A 21449-nucleotide genomic window follows, 5' to 3' on the forward strand; every position below is an offset into this window, starting at 1 on the left:
TCAAAATAGTGTAAATTTGAACCTGAAGTGACCAGATATAATTACACTGGGTTTTGTTTTGGTCCAAGTTACTCATGGAATGAATCACAATAGTTCTGACTAGATCAATTTATTTTTAATGTTTGTTGTGCCCCAAACAGGAAGCCAAAGGGACTTGCAGCAGTCCACAGAAATTCCTTGTTAAGTAGCAGTGGAATTTTAAAGATTTTTAAAGTCTGTGTACACAATTTCTCAGAGTCAGAGAGAAGAGAAACTGTTACAGAGACACTTCAGACATGTAGGTGTTACTGGTAATAAGGGAATTACTGCAAAACTCCTTTTATGGATAATTTTCCTTGCTCATTTCTATCAGAAGCAGTGATCATCAACAAGTTTTCCTAACAATCATCTTGGGGTTTCTTTCCCCTTAGGTTACTGTGGTTCCTTCATCATTGAGGATGAAGAGTCTCCAATTGGAATAACCATAGATGACACAAAACCTGATGGAACCTTCCCTGCCATTATGGGGTAAAAGCTGATAACTTTTACACACACTCACAGATCTGTATTTCTTCTTGAAAGAGTTGGTGGGAGCAGGAGGGAGAGGGAAAATGACCAGGTTGCATGAGTGTTTCCCACTTCCACAGTTTGCACAGATGGAGGAGAGCACTTCTGCCAAGCCTCCTGTGCCTCTCTAGTCCATATAAACTTTTTGGTGGAGGTGCTGCTACAACAGCCTAATACAAAGGATGTGGTTGGGAAGGAGTGGGTGAATTCAGCTGTAGTCTTTTTTAAGCATTCAGTTCACGGGGGGTTCTTTTGTGGTGGAGTAGATTTAGAAATAAATCCCTCTCTTACCTATCTGTTTGAGCCTCTATTTGGTTTATGTCGGGCTTTTATGTTTAGTGCCTGGTCCAAAATGACAGTGCAATTGTCCAACAAATCCTCAGTTGTCTCCTCTCCCCACTGAGCTGAGGCAGGACAAGGAACATCAGCTGCTGGAGCAGGAAAGCAGCTGTACAGTGAAAAGAAACCAAGATTCTGTAGAAACTGACAAGTAAAAATGTTACAGTTTGGACGAACAGGTGGGAAAATACATGACAGCATTGGCTGGCTTTTAAAATAGCTGAAACCAAATGAACAAACGATCTTTACAAGTGTTTCCACCATAATCTGAGGTGAGACTGCCAAAAAAAGTCCAATATAAATGTCAGGCAACTACTCCTTAAGTGTCTGGCAGGGGAAGCTCACCACTCCTACTGAACTGTACATGTTTATGGGCATGTTCAAGGCTTAAAAGCTTCCATGAGCTGAGAGCAGCAAGCCTCCTCCAAATCCCATATGGCAAACAGTTTCCAGCTTTCTTTCTCCTCATGGATTTGTGTGACTTGCTAAAAGAGTGTAGGAACATACCTCATCCCCTGGATATCTCCACTAGGGTCAGATGAACTAATTGCCCAATCTGTTTCCTTCAAGAGGAATAAATATTAATCCCAGTCCTTGCAGGAGTGATCCATGACACTGTGCAGTGCCTGTCAGAGCAGCAGGTTGCCATCACCTGCTGACACCAAGTGACACAGGCAGGTGCCTGCAGGACTTCAAAAGCTCAAGAAAGCTCAGGGTCTCAGTCCTTTTGGATCAGGCCTAGACAGGTGCCCTCTGGGAATGCACACCCTCACTTTCAGTGAACTCTGCAGGTTACTCTGCACAGGCTTTTTCACGTGTGTGACCTATAAATATTAAATGTTGAGGTACGATGACAAACGTGGAGATTATTACATACCAGTAAAGTGCTTTGTCAATCCCTTTTTAGAATAATTTCGAGCAAGAGCTTGCAAATCAGATGGGGTGATGTTCATATGACTTATTTTTCTTTTCAGTTTCATCCTTACCAGAAAGGCTGTCAAACTGGCCCACCTCAGCAAGGAAGAGAGGTAAGAGTTCAGAAGCTGTAGATATTCAGAAACAATTTGTTTCTCTGAGATGCTTCCCCACAGGATTGTGTGTGAATGTGTGTGAATATGCACATTTATATATGCTCAGTGCAACTACCAACACTGAAAATTGGGGCAGAAATTGAGATTTTAGCATGAACAGGCCAAGACACTAATGCTAATATTCATCCAGTTATGGGTTTTTCTAAATTTGCAAGTCCTGCCCACTCTTCCATGCTATCATTTTCCAGTTCTGGGTCTCTGTGTGAATGAAGATTTTTCCAACCATGTTCCCAGACTGCATCTCCACTGAATGATGCTTTAATCCAGGGATACAGGAGTGCTGACATGGCTCCTTTTGGGTCTCTTTCAGAGTCAGACTGGGTGATAAAACTTTTAAACTTCTGTGTTTACAAAAGCATGGTTTCCCCATTAGTCAGTGAAATGAACAAACAGTACTTTCTAAATGTGAATTTTGGTACTGTGCAAGTGGAAGGGGAGCTCTGCTTAGGAATGTGAGCGGCATTCTTCAGCTCGTGTTTTATTCCCAGCTATAGTAAATCTGTGGGGATTTAATTGATTTATATTGCTTTTCTTCTGGTCTTACACCAGCGAACATGAGAATGAATTGGCTCTGCATCCTAAAATAGCTGTAGAAAGATTTGGTTTTTTAGAGCTCATTGCCAAAATCAACCTTCATTTCCCATTCCCAGGGTCCATTTTAGATGTAACTTCTAGGCATCAGCATTTGAAATATGTATGTTAAGATAAGAACTTGAAATCAGACTTAAAGCCTAACCCAACTTTCTTTCCAATGTGTTGCAATAAATTTAGGGGTTTTTTATAAGGAAGATGAGAGTGGAGATGTTCCCCCTCCTCAATTTTTTTCTGACTCTGATTTTATTTTCATGTAGGAGAAAGAAGATCTGTGAGGCTTATGCCAAGGCACTGGGGATGAAAGAGGCTTTACAAGTAAGGAATTAATGCCTGGTTTTGCCTCTGTTGTATACAATAATGTTGGTCCTTTGTTCTGGATGATGAAGGCAAAGTTCCTGGCACCTAAAAAGTGAACCAAAAATTGCATGTTGTGCCATACAATCTATATTCCCAAGGGGAGGGCAGCACTGAGTACAGGAAGAAAAGAGCTGCCAGTCTCACCCTGCACAAGAAAAGAGAAGGCAGTGCATGTTTTATTTTGTCCTGTTGTGTGCCCGTGGGAGACTGGTGTTTCTGTAAAAGCACAAAAATTTGTTTTGTGCAGTTGGATAGCATTAGCCAGATTACATGGCACTCCTTTGTCAGGTATTGTTAGCCCACTTTCCCCCTCGCCACACCCTTCAAAAGAAATATGTTCTTTATTTCCAGTTTCTCTGCCAGTGTTTCACTGCTTTCTCTGTTGATACTCACAGCCTGTGCATTATGAAGAGAAGAACTGGAACGAGGAGCAATATTCAGGGGGCTGCTACACAGCCTACTTCCCACCAGGCATAATGCATTCCTATGGAAGGTAAAACAGAGAACACTTTGCTTTCAAATTCACATTTCTTAGCTCACGAACAACATTATACCTTATGCAACACACCTGTGGCATATTTAGAATGTTAGGGGAACTTCAAACCTCTTTCCACTCCCCAGCTAACAAGGATATTTACTTGCTATTTACTTTACTAAGAGCAGAGTTTCTCCTGTGGCTTTCAAGGAAACAAAACACAGTCACAAGGGCACCTGCTAAAGCCACAAAACTTTTCCCCTCTGGATTATTTGGAGTAGTTTGTGCTATGCAGTATTTGCAGTGGATCCCTCTAGAGACCCCCAAGCCCTTGAGGACACAAATCTTGGGCAGATGAGGAGTGTCCACTGACTGCATAGGTGGAGCATGAGGTTCAAGAGAAGTCCAGGAGCTGCTGGGCATAGCGTTATACCCTGTCTGAGCCAAGGTCCTGTGGGGAAGAGTTGTCTGTCTTGGTTTGGAAAGACAGGCGTCTGCTAAGGAAAGCTGGAGCTTCCCTTGGAATGGAGAATGTAAACCCCCTCCCTCCAAATTATTATAATTTTGCAATTACGGGCCTTCAGACAAAGATACAGGAATAGAAATAACAGTTCTTTACTAGGAATATTAAAAAATACAAATTTAGTAGTACAAAAAAACCCAAAAAAACAACCAACCAAAAATCCTAGAAACCCTGACAGAGTCAGAATACGACCTGACACTCTGGTCAAGGTGTTGGAAGCAGTGCAAATAAATCCTCCTGGAGTGACAGATGTGGTTCTGTTGGAGTAGAGATGATCCTGTAGAAGGGTCCAGTGGTGGCAAGATGGGTCCAGTCTTCCTCAGGGAATCCAGTGGAAAACAGGCTGTCCTGGTATTTCTGAGTTTCAGGTTTTTATCTAGGTAGAAATGCTTGGCTCCTCCCACTGGGTGGAGCATCTCCCAATGGGATGATGTATTTTATCAGCCATGCAGTGAGCCTGGATGGCCCATTAACAGCAGATATCCCCTGGAGGGAGGATGGGTTGTGGAAGAGATAAAGAACACTGCTCCACCTGGTTTTAACAGCTGGCCCATTAACAGAAGGCACCCACCCCCTCCCTCCTGGAATTATGAGGAATGGGTTATACAAGAGATAAAGGAAAAAAAAATAACACAAACAAACAAAAACCAACAAAAACAAACAAACAAAACCCCAACCAAAAAAACCCGAACAAAAAACCCACCTCCCCAACCAGTTTCAACAGATGGAAAATGGAATACACATTTTTGGCTACATATTGCAGCCCAAGACATTGTCCTATGTAGTCTCTTCTCATCACCTTTATCCAAACACTCAGGCAGTGATGGGTGAGGTGTCTGACCTGGGGAAGCTGCTTTCAAGCAGACAGGGAAAACCTAATGGGGGATTAGATGGAAGCCCTTACAGCAAGCACATTCCCAGTGGGAGAGGGAGCTCGTTACCTACAGCGGGGTTGGCTGGAATGCTTCTGCAGCACTGCAGGGCTGAGGGACTGGCTTTGTGACCCTGTGGGGTAAATGCAGCTCCCTGAATGCCAGGCCTTCAGCAGCCAGGCAGGTTATAGATAAACAATCTCCAGATAGAAGCTGATATTAGAGATCCATCACTGCAAAAATGTCATTCACATTCCACTGTAATGGCAGGATAACAGCAAAGCTGCCATGCAGCAGACATTAATCTGTCAGCTGCACTGCATTGCTGGAGGCTGTAAGGATTATCCCTTATCCCAGCACTAAAATGAGGCCTGTATTACTTCGCATGGAAGCTGGGAACACTGATTTATACCTTAGGTTTTTCTCTCTCTCAGACCTTGAATTTTGTGTGCAGAAGCAAGCAGGTAGTCCTGCAGGGACAGATTATTGCACCTCAACCCAGGTCTGTGGGGATTGTGGAGAGCTGAAGCCAGGCACTCCAGCAAAGCCATAAATGGCTTTCAGAAGGATCATCACCTTCCTGTCACTTGTCACCTGACATTCTTCTCTTGTTTTGAAGGGTCATTCGCCAGCCTTTTGACAGGATCTACTTTGCTGGCACGGAGACAGCGATCCAGTGGAGTGGATACATGGAAGGGGCTGTGCAGGCAGGAGAGAGAGCAGCCAGAGAGGTAAAGACCACTGCTCTGCTTTCAACATCTCTATCAAAAGGCTGGAAAGGATTAAGCACAGTGTGGAGGGTCTGATTTAGTGCAAAAGCTCCTAGAATTGACAGGGAGCAATCCCAGAAAACAACGTAACCAAAGCATTTTTATTTTTTTAAACTTAATTAGTTATTGAATAAAGTGAAGCCAAGAATCTCAACCAAATCAGAGTATTACTGAACTAGAGACTTAAAATAAAGCTTATGCCATGTACTGCATGCCCAAAAGGAAAAAAAAAAAAAAACCCAACCTGATTCTTCTTGTAGATACACTACCTGAATTTCTAACAAATTAATCACTGGATGTTTTAAAACCAATCTAAGTCATTTCAAATGCTCACAGCTATTTCCTGTGCAGAAATCGGGAAATCTAAACATTGTTCTCATTTTTTATCTATCCCTTCTGCTTCTCCTTTTACAAGACAGTACTGTTAGCTGAGCTTTATGAAACTGTAATGTGCAGCTCTGATAATGTCTAAATCTTCTCAGAACGACACACATCAGGCTGGGTTCCCAGTCACAGTGAAATCCCTTTACAACAATCTGGAGGGAGGGGAAAAAAGTATTAAAGGGTGCACATTGCAGTTACAACTGCTGCATGGCAAAGCCACAGAGTTGTTATTTAAGGGAGAATCAGTCTTTTACTTCCATTTGACAGAATGTCATATTCTCCTTATAATCCTTATTACTTGCTTCATTTCAAGTCACCTAATTTCTCTTTTCACCATGCCTGGGAGCAGTAGTTACAAAGACAGTGAGCTGTCTTCTGGAGGCATTCATTCATTTGTCCCCAAGAATCCCCATGATTGTTACAATCAGTTTATTCTCAAGAAAAATCCTTGATGAGCTTTGTAGTGCTTGAATAGGTGAGGGAGGGTTCCATAATTCTATGCTGTGAGAGCCCCAGGGTTGCATCTCTCCTCTCTCTATATCCCAGAAGCATCACTCCTAACAGGTTTTGTGTCCCAAGTGCATGGCAGTAACCTCACCTTGGTGTTCTCAAACTGCCTTGGGAAAAAGCATTTTTACTTTTACTCAGAAAAACAACAACAAAACAAACAAACCAACCCCCCCCCCAAAAAAAAAAAAAAAAACAAAAAACAAAACACAAAAACCCCCCACAAAAATATTTAGAGAATCTCCAGTAGAAATCACTGTGCATTTTCTGGTTCAAAAGATTTACAGCTAGTCATAGTTACACCTTTTATCAAAGTCACTGTGCTCTGACTTGCTCTGTTTCTCCAAAACTGGAAGTATTATGGGTTATAATTCTTTCATGTGGTACAAATAATTTTTTCTTCTAGGTACTGCACAGTATGGGGAAGATCTCCAAGGGTGAAATTTGGATGCCAGAGCCAGAGTCAAAGGTAAGCCAGAGTATCAGTGTCACCCAGTCAGGTGTGTCCCTATTTCAGGGATTCCTATGCACCATCCTCCCAGGCAAGGCTTTAGTCATCTCAAATGCTGATGTATGAATTTTTTGTGACTTGTCCAAGGAATGTTATTATCTGTGTCTGAAGGGTGGATTACTAAGAGCCAAGGACAATGATCTCAGAGCCTGGGGGACTGAAAAATGCAGCCTAATTCTACCCAGTCCCAGGCCATGGTTTAAAGCCAAATAGACCTTCATTCCAGCCACAAGCAACTCCATCTTCACTGTCCTGTGGCTGTTCAAGATGACAGAAAACACATCTCACAGCCATGATTCTTCTTCCCTGCACAACCTGGTCCTTGGGAAAAACCTGTGACCTCCCCAACCACATGGGCGGTGTTTGCCACTCCCCTGCTCCTGTGGTGAGGGGAGACCCTGTGTAGTCACCGTCTCCTCTCTGACACTGTAGAGACAGCCACAACACTCAGAGTGCTTCAGTAAAACTTCAGAAAGCTTCAAGCATCAGCACCTTGTTATCTAGAAGTCTTTCATACCTGTTCTGTGTAGCCTCCCATGGGCAGCTCCATACAGCTCTGACTCTTTCTCTCCTTCCTTTTTTTCCTTCTGCAGTTCCAGTTCACCCCTTCCTGTCCCTATCACAGCCACCTAACCCTGCCTGTCCCTCACACAACCTCCTGTCCCTTCCTCCTCACAGCAGACTCCAACTAACTCTCTACCAGTTAACTCACTCTTTTATCACATCCAGCTGCAAGGGCGAGGCTGTTCCCACTCTTTGGGAATTAACACAGCTGCAATATATTGGAGGCAAGATTGCTTTGGCATTAAAAGAACTGTTAAGAACTGGCTGGATGGTCAGGTCCAGAGTGTGTGGTGAATGGTATTGCATCCAGCTGGTGGCCAGTCACTAGTGGTGTCCCTCAGGGATCTGTGATGAGACCAGTTCTGTTCAATATTTTCATTGATGACATGGATGAGGGTATTGAGTCTTTCATTAGTAAATTTGCAGACAACACTAAGCTGGGAGTGTGTGCTGATCTATTGGAAGTGAGAAGGGCTCTGCAGAGAGACCTGGAATGGTTGGAAGGATGGGCAGAGTTCAACAGGATGAAGTTTAGTAAGTCCAAGTGCTGAGTCCTGCATTTTGGCCACAATAACCCCCTGCAATGTTATAGGCTGGGGACAGAGTGGCTGGACAGTGCCCAGGCAGAAAGGGACCTGGGGGTTCTGGTGACAGCCGCTGGACATGAGCCAGCAGTGTGCCCTGGTGGCCAAGAGGGCCAATGGCTCCTGGCCTGTGTCAGGAATGGTGTGGCCAGCAGGGGCAGGGAGGTCATTCTTCCCTTGTACTCGGCACTGGCAAGGCCACACCTCGAGTGCTGTGTCCAGTTCTGGCTCCTCAGTTTAGGAAGGTAATTTTATTACCTACCTAAGCGTTGAGATGCTGGAGAGTGTCCAGAGGAGGCAACGAGGCTGGTGGGGGGCTTGAACACAAACCCTGTGAGGAACGACTGAGGGAGCTGGGGTTGTTTAGCCTGGAGAAAAGGAGACTCAGAGGTGCCCTTGTCACTCTCTACCGCTCCCTGAAAGGTGGCTGTAGTCAGGTGGGGGTTGGTCTCTTTCTCCAGGCAGCAGCTGACAGAACGAGAGGACACAGTCTTAAGCTGCACCAAGGGAAATATAGGTTAGATATTGGGAAAAAGTTTTTTACAGAAAGAGTGATGAAGTACTGGAATTTTCTGCCTGGGGAAGTGGTGGAGTCACCACCCCTGGATGTGTTTAAAAACTGGATGTGGCACTTCGTGCCATGGTTTAGTTGAGGTGTTAGGGCTGGGTTGTACTCGATGATCTTGAAGGTCTCTTCCAACCTATCATTCTGTGATTCTGTGATTATCTCTGTCTGACTTCCCACACCTCTCTCCCCAGGACGTCCCAGCCCTGCCATTCACCACCACCTTCTGGGAGAGGAACCTGCCCTCGGCGCCAGGGCTGCTGTGCCTGCTGAGCTGCACCCTGTGTCTCACCTCCGTGGCTGCTGCAGGGCTCTTTGTCTATAAAAAGGGACTTGTCACTCGAAACTAGCAGGGACCAACACACCCAGTGGGAGCTGCACACCCCTTTTCCTCTCCCCTTTTACCAGATGAGTGTTATTTTGGAGAAAAGCGGCATGGACAGCTGGAAAGAGCAAAAGTTATTCTCCTTGTGATTTTTCTTTTTAGTCCTGTAATTAATGCATCAAATCTACTGCAGTTGCTACCAGCTAAACAGAAATAAATCAACTGGGGGGGTGTTTTTCAAGTTTTTCCATTTGTTTTTGGTTGGACATGATAATATCAATGATATATTCCTAATACAGGCAAGGCAAAATGCAGATCACACCTTTTCTGAGTTGCAAAGAGGTCTGGGAGAACACTTTTATTTCGACTCAGTGTTTTATTTTTCACCTCACAAGATGGTAAATGCCCTCATGCATTCACCTCAGTCAGCAGCTCAGAACATCCGAGGTTATTCCCATACCATCCCTGCTGCACAGAAGAGATTAGCATGCCAATCAATCGTAGAATTGCCAAATTAATTTTCAAATGCATTTGATTAATTATTAATCATCGCAACATGAAACTTAACCCCGAGCTGGATGAAAGGAGGTAATTAACATGAGGCACAGCACTGAGCAGGGAGAGAGGAGGCGTGGATGGACTTAATTCCTTCCACTGCCAAGGAAACATCTGTGCACATCTGCTCTGTGGGGTGCCTGCCCTCAGAGCATCCATCCAGCCCAGCCTTGTGCTGCCACAGCACAGTGAAATGAATTAGCGAAGTTAAATTCCCTCAACTTGCACCAGGTGCTGGCTGTTATTTTCCAAATGGCAGGAGCTTCCTGGCTCCCTGTCCATTCACTGCCCCTCATTTCACTGCTAATCTGTAGCCCCTTCATCCAATAAGGAGAAATGTATTTGAGGCTCGAATTGCTGCCTTGTAAATTACAGTAATTGGATGCATCTGCCTGTTCCGCTCTTATTATGTACATGATACACTTAAAATAACCACTTGAGTGTTTTCCTGAAGTCTGGAATGTATGTTTCGCAATGTACCATCATTATGTGGTCTTTTTGCCATGAATTTTGAGCGTTGTACGTGTCCATGAACTCAGCTGTTGTTCAACATGGGTGAAACGTGCCTTTCAATAGTCCTGAAACCTTGATCTTCTTATAAACTTTTCTTCAGATTCTTTCTTGCTTGGTTTGTTGTGAGTTACATGAATTGCTAATTGACTCGAGGGCTCCCTGCTGAACGTGCTCTCCCCAGCTCCAGCCATTGCTGAGCAGGGATTCCTGTGCACAAGGACTACCCTGTGCCTGCAGCCTGGCACAGCCTCAGTGCCTCCTCAGGGAGGGAGCACAGGCTTCTGATGAGCCTTTTGTGGTGTGAAACAGTCCTACACTGTCACACACTTCCCCCAGGGGGACATTTCCACCACCTGAAAAACACTGCCCATACCTGTTCAAAAATAATTTATCCATAGGTGTATTTGTAGGAGTTAGAGCCATTCATTTTCAGGCTTACTTTAGACTTGACTTCAGAACTTCTGCATGCACATGCAAAAGGGACCCCAAATCATCTGCAATACACCCAGCACTGTCCAGCTTCACTTTTCACCTTATTCACACACATTTCTATTGAAATTAGTTTGGGGTTTGAAATACCAGTGCAATTCAGCTGAACTCGTCTCAAGCTGTTAAACAGGGCCAGGTACAACGTTCCCCCCTTCCCAGGCAAAGGCACGTCTCACTGCTGTGGGATTGGCAGGCAGCAAGTGAAATGAGAGATTGATTAAAATTGGCATTTCTGAAACTCCTGCAGCTCCCAGGCACCAGGCTGCTGCAGAGAAAGGGCAGCGTTTGTCAGAGATTATAGACCAGTTCCCATCCTGCTTTAATGCCCTTTCTGACAATCAGACCAATTTCCCTGTTTAAACATTAAACATTTGGTTTAAATATTAAACAGCCAGGCATCCTTCTTAAACCAATTTTGAAACAGAATGGGACTGAGTTTATCACCACTGACAACTCCCCAAGCGAGCTGCTGCTGGTATTAAAGCTGTGAGGATGAAGCACCAGGGAAACACCTCTTTCTTCTGGGAACAAAGCAGAGCCCTCACCCAGCCTGGGGAGTGGGAAAGCCTTTGGACACCTTTCCTAACCAGGGGTGCCCCAGTTTTTGGAGGAAGAGCTTTGCACTCCCTTGGCAGAAGTGGGAAATGTTCTCTCCTTTTTGAATGCAGGGTGAGATGGGAGAGGCCAAGGTCCACACCAAGTCCTTCAGTATCAGTGTGGGAACTAAATTGCATTGACACCCCTGGGAAATGGGAAAACCTTAGGTGAAAGGGCTGCTGGAAGTAAAATAAGGACCAGACCAACCACTGTCAAAAGGAGTAGCAGAGGGAGAGAAAATCTCCTAATACTCCATACTGGCAGTGAAATAAGAGGCACCACTGAGCACATAGATCAGGCAGCCCAAAATAAGCAAGCAGTGATGATACATGTGAGAAGATCTGCCTCGTTTTAATCAAGTTTCTGGGTTTGATTACAGATAGCAGAGCAGCTTTGCCCAGGTCCTGGGGATGGAAAAACACTCCTGTGAGACTCTCCCTCCACCTTTCTGGCCCACCCCCCTTGGCTGCAGCTCCTGCCTGCAAAGGGTGACACGGTTGTTCCTCCCTGGCTGCCATCAACCCACCCCTGGGGACAGTGACCTGAAACAGGGTGGGCAGTAGGTGCAGGAGAAGAGCCACTGGCTTGATTTTTAGCACCATCAGCCTAGCAAGGCTTTCCTTCCCTCATTACCTGCCCAGGCCAAAACCTCCTGGAGTGGGAAGTGACAACACAAACCTCTCTGGTTTGGAACCTCTGTGTGACAGGTCTGGGAAGGGGCCACCACCCCAAGGAAGCAGTGCCAGGCTGCAGGGTCTCCATGTTTTGGAGCAGTGAACTGGGATGTCCCCCAGGGCACACAGTGGCCCTCCAGTCGTGCTCCCGGTGTGGGACAAGGGGGAGGTCTGACCAGACATACCCAGGTTGCTAAAAAGGTACGTCCAGCCTCAAAATGGTGAGGGGCAGGGTGCCCAGAGAACTCCATGCCCCATTCCTGGGAGTGTTCAAGGTTTCCCTGGATGGAGCTCCAAGCAGCTCGTTTTTGTCAGAGGGGAATTGGAACAAGATGATCTTTAAGGTCCTTTCCAACTCAAAGCATTCTATTACTATGTGAAAATCCATTCTGGGGAAGCAGAGATTGCTGCCTTCACTTGGTCTCTTTGCTAGTCCTTCATCACCAGTACTTTTTAATTCGCTTTTCATTCAGCCCCCAGGTTCATACTTGAACTCTTTTCCCAGGATCAAACATACCCCCCCAACTACTGGCAAAATTAGCATTACATATTTGAACAAAAAAAACCGCCCAAGGTGATGGGCCAACACAGTCTGACACATCTCAACATCCAGGTTTCCCACCAGATAGTTCCCATGTCCCACTGACCAGATTCTGATGCCTGACAGCAAGGGCTTTCCTCAGCTAGAAACCATGCTGGGGTCAGGCTGGGCACTGGTTTTATAGTCTCTGCACAGAGTTCAGCTCCCAGCTCCAAAGATAGAAAACCAGACAAACCAGGGAGTCCTCTACTGTGGAAACATGGCTACAGTCAGTTCTCCTCCTTGTGGGCTGTTTCTCCGGTTCAACAGTTGCTTTTCACACACACACACACACACACAGAGAAAGGAAATTTCATCTTGGTGAAAATCCAGGAGGGGAAATCAAATGTGCTCTTTGTGAGTGAACTGTAAGTTTTTCTTTTTCCACTCAGCTTCTGCACTTGGCAACAAATGCTTCGGGCTCCAGCTGCAATTCCTGGTCTGCTCTTTATTTGTAGCACTTGGCTTCCCAGGTTCTGCTCCCTGCTCCTTGCTCTCTTTGTTTTGGTTTTTTTTGACTCATCTTACATAACAGACACAAAATAACCCAGGAGACATAGAAGGAGTTTCCCAAGTGAGAGACCATTACAGATGAGAGGAGAGCGGAGGTTTAGCAGTGGTGCTGGCACCTTGCTGGGTGCCAGAGGAGGCCAGCAGTGCTTTCAAGCCACACATTTCTTCCAGAGTCCCAGGGATGTGGTGTTCCCTGGTCTATAAAGAACAGATCAGACAAGGGCATGAATTTGCACTGCCTCAAACCATAGCAAGCACAAGAAAATATAAGACAGATGCCCTTTGCCATCTGTATCTTCCCACAGTTCTTTTTTATGAATTATGCCTGCCACTCACAGTACAAGAGGACAGCTGCCACTTGAGATGGGGTTAAAAATGAAGCAAAGGATGTAATTATTGCTTGTGCTGGCATTTGGACTTCTATGACCAGACCACTCACTTGAAAACTCCTTGGATTATAGCCTGAGCCCCATCATTTTCATCAAAACCTTGGTTAAATCCAGGACACCTGGCTGAATTCCAAAAGGCAGAGGCTGGCATTTGAAGAGGACTTCTGTCAGCAGACACCAGCTGCAGACAGCTAAGCTGACACAAGGCCAGCTGAGCAGCATGGCACAGCAGGGCTCAAGGCTGAAATAAAGGCTGTCATCTTCTGAGCTACCTCATAGAAGTATTTTATCACCTCACCAAAAAAAAAAAAAAAAAAAAAAAAAAAAAAAAAAATATGCAAGGAGCTTCACAGTTTTGTTTTCAGAAAGGTCCCTGTGGGCTTTTCTGCACTGGTGTTTACCCTTCCTGTCAAACTCTGCAAGAGAAGCACAGTAAAGGAAAATGATGCAAGTCCCCAGCTTTGAGCATAAGTTCTCACCCATCTCCAAGCTCTGATGTGCCACACTGGAGGAAGCAGAGAAAGGCAGGCTCCATCCCTGCAGCCTCTGCCTCCTGGCTTTGTCCAGACCCTGGCAGAAATCAGGGCAGTGAAATGGCTGAGGCACCACGCCCCAGCAAAACTGCAAAACTTCCTTCAAAGGTCAACTTGAGTCCTTTCTCCTGCTTGGCAGCATAAAGGAGCTGGAAGAAAAGTGTGGGCACAGATCCTGAATGCACCTGGACATTCCCCTTCCCAAAGATGGGAGTTTCTGTGGGGGCAATTTGCGTTGCAGAGATGGATAGAGGTGCTGGCTCAAACATGCACACTCTGAAAAATTGCTCAGGGCAAACTCCATCTCATAAAGAATTATTGGGAAATAATATCGTTTCTAATTTAGTTAAATATTCTTGTTCCACTCTGGACTGAATTGGCAAGTGGAGGCTGGAGTAATGTCTTCCCTTGATTTTGATTAAGTACAAGCATGCATTTCAATTGTTTAAGATAATGACTGCACAGCCCAATGGGACACCTCCCTGCCTCAGACCTGGAATAGAAGTTTCCACATCTGAAATTATAATGTAATTTCTGCTAAATGCAACACTGCTGTGCAAAGTGTTTCCTTACAGCTTGGAGCATATGCAAATTGGGCACAGCCTGAGGGCTGACAAGGATGCCTCAGTGCATTATTGATAGGTTTCCTTTCCCCTGCTCCTTCCCAGCCAAGCACTGGAGCATATTCAAGTACAATGTTAAATCCCAGTGGGCAGAGGGGCAAACAGAGCCACTTGACAAACCAAATCATCCAAAGGCTGGTGTTTCTGCTGGGTACCACTTCTTCAAGTGCTTCTTGGAGTCTCTGCTGCTGGAGGGAAATGGCACTCAGAGACACTCCCCCTCTCAAAGACACTACTGAAATTCAGTTACGCCCTTGGGCAGATGAGGCTGGCCTGTGTTTGCTCAGCCCCTTCCTGCTGTAGGTCAGGTGAGTGGATCACTTAGATTTGGATGAGGCTTTTTCTCCCCCACAAAGCAGGAGGGATGGTGGGAAGGAGTCTACAGAGCCTGTAGATGTCAGAGTAAATGGAGCTGGATGGATATGGATTATTTTGTTAGGGTCGTTCTGCTAAGAAAGGATTAGAAACATTGCTATCAGAAAATTCACTGTGCACACAGCAAAAACCAGCCCTGGAAGAAAGCTAATACCCTTTGCTTCTAAATTAGAAACAGCATCTCACCTTCTGTCCAAACACAGGGTGGGGGAGACCAGCTTGGACTTGAATTAACTTGGTTTGCCTCTTTCAGCAGTGCCAGGAAGAATGGGAAACTGGGATGAGCCAACACAGATCTGGGCACAGACCCAGTGGATGAAGCAGTGCGTTTCACAGGTATTTTGACAACAGGAAAGACATGGACCTGCTGGAATGGGTCCAGGGAGGGTCACTGAGCTGATCACAGGAGTGGAGCACCTCCCCTAAAAGAACAGGTTGAGAGAATTTGGGCTGTTCAGCCTGGGGAAGAGAAGGCTCTGGGGAGACCTCAAAGAACTTCCCAGTAGCTAGAAGAGCTGGAAAGAGACCTTTTAGCAGGGCTTGCTGTGACAGAACAAAGGGGTTAAAACTAAAAGAAGACAGATTTAGATTAGATATAAGGTGAAACAATGGAACTGGCTGCCCAGAGGAGTTGTAGGTGACCCATTCCTGGAAATGTTCAAGGCCAGGCTGGATGGGGATCTGAGCATTCTGGTCTAGTTGAAGATGTCCCTGCCTGTGGCAGGGGGTTTGGACCAGATGACCTAGAAAGATCCCCTTTCTACATCCCCTCCAACCCAAACTATTCTATGATTATTTTTCAAATTATTTTTGAGCTTTTTCTAGCCTAGCTTCAGAATAGCTTATTATTACTGACTCTACAAATCATGCACACTAAAATCAACTTACGAAGCCTCTTACTCAGGTGTATTTTTTTACTGCTTAACTTGGCACTCAGCTGCTAACTGAAGGCTTTTCTAGCAGACTCTGCTAATATTATGACTGGAATACCATGGCTCTGTTTCCAGTGACAAACAGATTCATCTGTAGTATGCCTGGGTAAAGGACAGCTGTGTATTAACACATTATGTGTGCAGCTACCTATTAACATGCAGCACATTAACTTGCAACGTGTTAGATTCACAGAGCCCACATCATCCCTGGTGCATTTCTTCAAAGCTCAATGCCCCAAGAAGTGCCTAATTGCCATCAGCAGTTGTTGGCAGGTAGAAGCTGCCCAGTTTGGTACCCAAAAATCATCTGTGCCACAGGGCAGGGCTGGTTTAGGACATGTTTCCCTCGGGCCTCTGGAAGAGCTGCCTCCTTTCAGGGCAGCAGCTGGAGGCTGAACAAGGTGCTCTCGAATGTCTGAGAGGCACAAGGCAACTGAGTTTTGGCTCATGAATTGCCCTCTAGGTGGGTAAATGTGTGCTCTTTGCAGAAAAAGTGAGGTGTGAGTAAATCCCATCCAATAACTGAATTTCAAAATCTCACCCATCCCTCCTACATGGACACAGAGAGAGAAGGACGTGTCCACAGGAGTCAGACAGTACCTGCATGGGTTGAAACACCAGATGAGGAGCCCCCTTCCACACCCACACCACAGGGCAGGACCAACGTGAGCAAAATTCTGTGTGTTTCTTCCAGCAGATACCAAACTGTACTTTGGTTCTACCTTCTGAGGCCAGTTTCACCTATCATTCTTGGATCCTTTTTATTTTTCTTTTTCTCTGAGGCAATTCCACAGGCTCCAGGAGAATTTATCCTGTCTTGAGCCAGAAGGCAAAACTCATCAGTCCCTCCAACATTCTGGGATTTGCTCCAGATGAGAAATTGGTATAATTACACAAGACAAGAAGAAAAAATTATCCTCAGCTCTTGTAGTAGCACTGAGTTTTGCATGATTTAGCCAAATAATTTTCACACACATCTTATCCTCTTCTAAACAATGAGTGGGATTTCTAATTGGTTTCTCAGGAAATCATATTTGTATCTTTTATAGATGTTAAACAAAATGGATTTCTTCTGTATTAATCTGTCCACATTAATTTTCTGTACTCTGGACTGATGGAAATAATGAAGTACCCCTTGGCTGACACAGTCTCTTTGAAATGCGCACTGAAAGCTTTGTAAATAACTAAATTAATAATAATACCTTTTCAGTTATGTCCTCTGGGATGCTGCAGGATATGTCTGAACAAAGGGTTAAAGAGGTAGGTCAAATCTGAGTCCACTTTCCACCCCTCACCTCTGTGAATCACATATTCAACTATTTAAGAATTATCATTAAAATCCACATCCATCACACAACATACACTCACATCAACAAAACCAACCAAACAAAGCAAGACAAAAATTTCCCACAAAAAAAAATCAAAATAACATCATCACAACACAGAACAAAAATTGGCAATTCACATGAAACCCATCCCTTGTGCCTTCACCACAATTACAGCAAAAATTCACCATGAACATTCTACTCTCTAACATTGTTCAGCGCATGTTTTGTCCAAATTTTCCCAGTTACCATCCTTATCTCCAAATGATCATGATCCCAGGTTTCAGCACCAAAAATACCATGGTGGATTGGCCCTGGCTGGATGCCAAACACCCACCAAAGCCACTCTGTCACTCCCCTCCTCAGGTGGACAGGGAAGAGAAAATATAACAAAATGTGCATTAGTCAAGATAAGGACAGGGAGAGATCACTCATCAAATACCACCATGGGCAAAACAGACTGAACTTGAATTAATTAGCAACAAAATCAGAGCAGGATAACGAGAAGTAAAAAAAAATTGTAAAAACTTCCTCCCATCCCTCCCTCCTTCCCAGCTCTCCCTCCTGTCCCCCAGTGGCACAGGGAGATGGGGAATGGGGGTTATGGTCAGTTCATCACACGTTGATCCTGCCACTGCCCAGGGAGAGGATTCCTTCCCCTGCTCCAGTGTGGGATCCCTCCCACAGGAGACAGCTCTCCATGAACTTGTGCAATGAGAGTCCATCCCACAGGCAACAGTTCTCCATAAATTGCTTCACTGTGGGCTCTTCTTCCACGGGGTCAGTCCTTCAGGCACAGCCTGCTCCAGTGTGGGTCCCCCACAGGGTCACAAGTCCTGCCAGGAAACCTGCTCCAGGGTGGGCTCTCTCTCCACAGGTCTGCAGGTCCCTGCCAGGACCCTGCTCCAGCACAGGCCCCCCAGGGGTGCACAGCCTCCTCTCAGCTCCCCTGCGCTCCATTTTGGGTCTCCCCCACGGGCTCAGGTGGATCTCTGCCCCCCTGTGCCCTCCCTGGGCTGCAGGGGCACAGCCATCCCACCACGGGCTCACCGTGGGCTGCAGGGGAATCCCAGCTCCAGCCCTGGAGCAGCTCCTGCCCTTCCCTCTGCACTGACCTTGGTGTCTGCAGGGCTGCTGCTCTCACCGATTCTCACCCTGCTCTTCTCTGCCTGCAATTACCTCTGCACAACAACTTTCTATCCTTTTGAATTTGTTATCCCAGAGGTGTTATCATCTTTTCTAACTGGCCCAGCCCTGCCCATCAGCAGGTTCATCCTGGAGCTGTCATAAGGGATTGGCTCTGCTGGACATGGGGGAAGCTTTCTGAAGCTTCTCACAGAAGCCACCCCTGTAGCCCCCTGCTTCCAAAACCAGGTCACACAAACCCAGTACAGCAGCAATGCTTCAGAGTCATAGCCACTTGCTGGCTGCTTTGAGGGCTGTGAAATGCATTGCTGGTTCTGATACGTTTCTTAGGGGACAGGTGCTTAAGAGAGTGTGTGAAGGATTAGTTGAGGGTGTTTGCTTTCATTGTGTTTGTGCTCCTTTATAACTTGTAATGCTGAAAGTTAAGCCTTTACAAAGAGCACTGCACACTTTAGATGTTTTTCTCATGGATGGTTACGCTTTCTCCAGTATTCATGGCCAACAGTTTTTCAACACAGGTCCCTTCCTAGGAGCAAATTTGTTCTTCAGTTCCATTATCTCTAGCACTGACACTGAGCTAGTGGGTGAAATTAAATTATTTTGGTCTCTCTTTTCTTCTAGGGTTTTTATGTTTACATCACACAGTATTTGGTACAAGGTTTCTTCTTATGTTCAGTTTGAGCCACCTGTCCTACAGCAGTAAAAACTAATTCTTAAGTGTAAGAGAGTTGGTCATCTATATTACTACCAAATGTAGTAATTAATAATTGTGTATTTAAGGGGTTGAATGGGATTTTCTGCATTGTTTTGAGAGGTTGCTTGGGTGGTTTTGTATTTTTTTCTTTTATATTCTCCTTTTCTTTACAGAGATTTCTTTACTAAGAAAAGCTGAAGTTACCTCACAGGTTTCAGTATGAAATACAAACTGCTGTGTCAGTAAGTAATACCACTACAACCAAGTCAAAAGGGGCTTCCACAAAAGAAAAGCCTCAAACAACACATGTGACATGACAATATTTATTGATTCTAATTAAGGTTAAAAAAATTTCACAGCTGTCGGATAAAAATATCTGCAGAGCCTATTGAAAAGGGAGCTGAAGAAGGAAACCAAAGGAGACAGTCACCACAGAGGCACTTTAGAAAATGCTACGGTTATAAAAGGCACAAATTCATCACACACACAGCATATATATTCCTGCAAAGTGAAGTCACTCTTTTTAATTTTTTTTTCCCAAAACACAGAGGCAGGCACCAATGAGCACTGACCTGCACATGACCACAGCAGACACGCTATAAGCAGCAGTCTATGACAACGCCTAAAGGAATTCACTGGAGAGACACTTGAAAAGCCAGGCTGCTTTGGCCATCTCAATTTTACAATCTTCTTCAACAGAAAGGAAGATCAAGGTGATCTTAAGGTGGTGGAGATGGGAGAGGGAATGTTAGTTCATTGGAACATAGGTCAGGTTTATTTGTGAATGTTTGTAACCTGTGGTTTGAGCGGGTTTGCTTCTTGCCCAAGAGCTGATGCCTTGAGTTCTGGCTTTCATGTTTTTCAGATTCTGTGCTGCCTAGGGGTGTAGTTCTGAGCCTCATATTAAGTGTCAGTCAGTTCTCTTCACAGAGCAGGTAGACAAAACAAATCCTTTTCCTGCTGAAGACCAATGACAATTTTCAAGCCTCAAAGCATAAACAACAGTGGACCAAAGAGAGGAAACAAGAAGGATGGGACCTCACAACCTGAAGATGTAATTGGATAATTAAACCCCAATATGCAAATGAACCAAAACTTATAAAAATGTAAGACCTCCAGACAAGTTAGCCATTCTGTGACCATTCTAAGTCTACTGGTCAGGGCTCTTGTCCTGCCCAAGGCATACCCTTTAAAGGCCCTTCAATAAATACCTACTTTATTCTCTAGCTCTGTCCAGTCTCTGTTTCAGGACAGCCTTCCGATGGCATCAGAGCAGTGGCAGGTCTGTTATTTAATCTTGACTCTCTAGTACTCCTGGAGGTCATACAACTTCTTCCTCAAAAATATTACTTTGCCTCAAAAAAGGGAAAAAACCCTTAAAATTTCTGCAGATCTATAAAGCCTACTTCAGTGAAACAACAGCCCCCCTGTGGACACAGAAAGATTTCTTTAAGCCCCATAGTTTCTTGTCCAGCCCATGGGTTCCAGTGATGGACAGTGCTCAGAGAGGTACTTAATTATTTGATTAATGTCTTTGTATTCAGAGCAGATACACTATTTGGAATCAAGATTTGCACTGGGGAAAAAAATGCACAAATTAAAGGGAAGACAAGGGGGCTGCCTCAGATTGCTCACACCCTTGTTACTGTTGATTAGTTTATACAATTAGATTTCAAGTACTTTGGTTAACACAGATTTCTACACCATGACCCGTCATTCCTTGCATTGTACAGTGGCTACCAGAACAGTGTACAAGAAAGTAAATTTCTTTTTTTTTTTTTTTGTAAACTCTTAAGAGCATTACAAAATATGCATGGTAACACAGTTCAGTTCGTAAGAGACAAATACAATTATTTCCATGGTTGTTCCTATAGTACATTTTACAAAGCTGGTAAACTCTTGGAACTTTCATGATAGCAGTTGTCTCATCAAATCTGATAATAAATTAAGAATACAGCATGACTGGGTATCCATTAAAACAGACTTCATTTCTCTCTTCAAAGGATTGGCATGAATTTTAATTTCAAAAATGTAAGCCAGCGCTAACAGTTCCCTCTACCCATAGGGAAGCAGCTTGATTCTCTACCTCCATTTGTCAATTCCTCATCACGCTGGCATCCATGTACGTGAGGTGCCACGTATTCCTTTTGCGTGGAAAATGTTGAGAAAACAGTGGCAAATCCTTTTTTTCATCCCATAGTGGTAGTAAGGTCCATAGCACAATCATAACAAGACACGGCTGTAAAGACAGAGAGAGTTCTCCCAAAGCTTTGGCAGTCTGCAAGGAAGAAGACAGAGACTTTAGAGTGCTAAAACAGATGTCACAATTCAGACCTCCCAGCTCCAACCAGACTTGATTAGAAATCTCAGGGAATCCAAATTTATTTTGAGATTCCTGGTCTCACCTAATTTAGTTGTGGCAGAATAAGATGAGAAATACTTTATTTATTTTCCATCTTTCTTTCACTTTGAAACTAAGATTAGGTTTATAAGTATAGAAGGTT

General features: G+C 44.7%; 2 protein-coding genes across 2 annotated transcripts in view; one reads left to right on the forward strand and one right to left on the reverse strand.

Annotated features, from left to right (window-relative positions):
* LOC136285631 (amine oxidase [flavin-containing] A-like) overlaps nucleotides 1-10179 on the forward strand; it is a 36682-nt gene extending 26503 nt beyond the window's left edge. The window contains exons 9-15 of the mRNA XM_066177049.1: nucleotides 411-507; nucleotides 1860-1913; nucleotides 2828-2885; nucleotides 3323-3420; nucleotides 5417-5528; nucleotides 6865-6927; nucleotides 8877-10179. Coding sequence (XP_066033146.1) covers nucleotides 411-507; nucleotides 1860-1913; nucleotides 2828-2885; nucleotides 3323-3420; nucleotides 5417-5528; nucleotides 6865-6927; nucleotides 8877-9032 — 638 coding nt within the window. The 3' untranslated portion in view covers nucleotides 9033-10179. The remainder of the gene's footprint in view (nucleotides 1-410; nucleotides 508-1859; nucleotides 1914-2827; nucleotides 2886-3322; nucleotides 3421-5416; nucleotides 5529-6864; nucleotides 6928-8876) is intronic.
* A 9075-nt stretch (nucleotides 10180-19254) lies between these two features.
* The window catches only part of LOC136285632 (amine oxidase [flavin-containing] B-like), a 51572-nt gene continuing 49377 nt past the window's right edge, over nucleotides 19255-21449 (reverse strand). Inside the window, exon 16 of the mRNA XM_066177050.1 lies at nucleotides 19255-21223. The gene's annotated coding sequence lies outside the window, so the exon portion shown is untranslated. The remainder of the gene's footprint in view (nucleotides 21224-21449) is intronic.

The sequence above is a fragment of the Chamaea fasciata genome, unplaced genomic scaffold, assembly GCF_029207755.1.
Source record: "Chamaea fasciata isolate MVZ Bird 193981 ecotype frontalis unplaced genomic scaffold, bChaFas1.0.hap1 SCAF_2, whole genome shotgun sequence".
Lineage (NCBI taxonomy): Eukaryota > Metazoa > Chordata > Aves > Passeriformes > Sylviidae > Chamaea > Chamaea fasciata.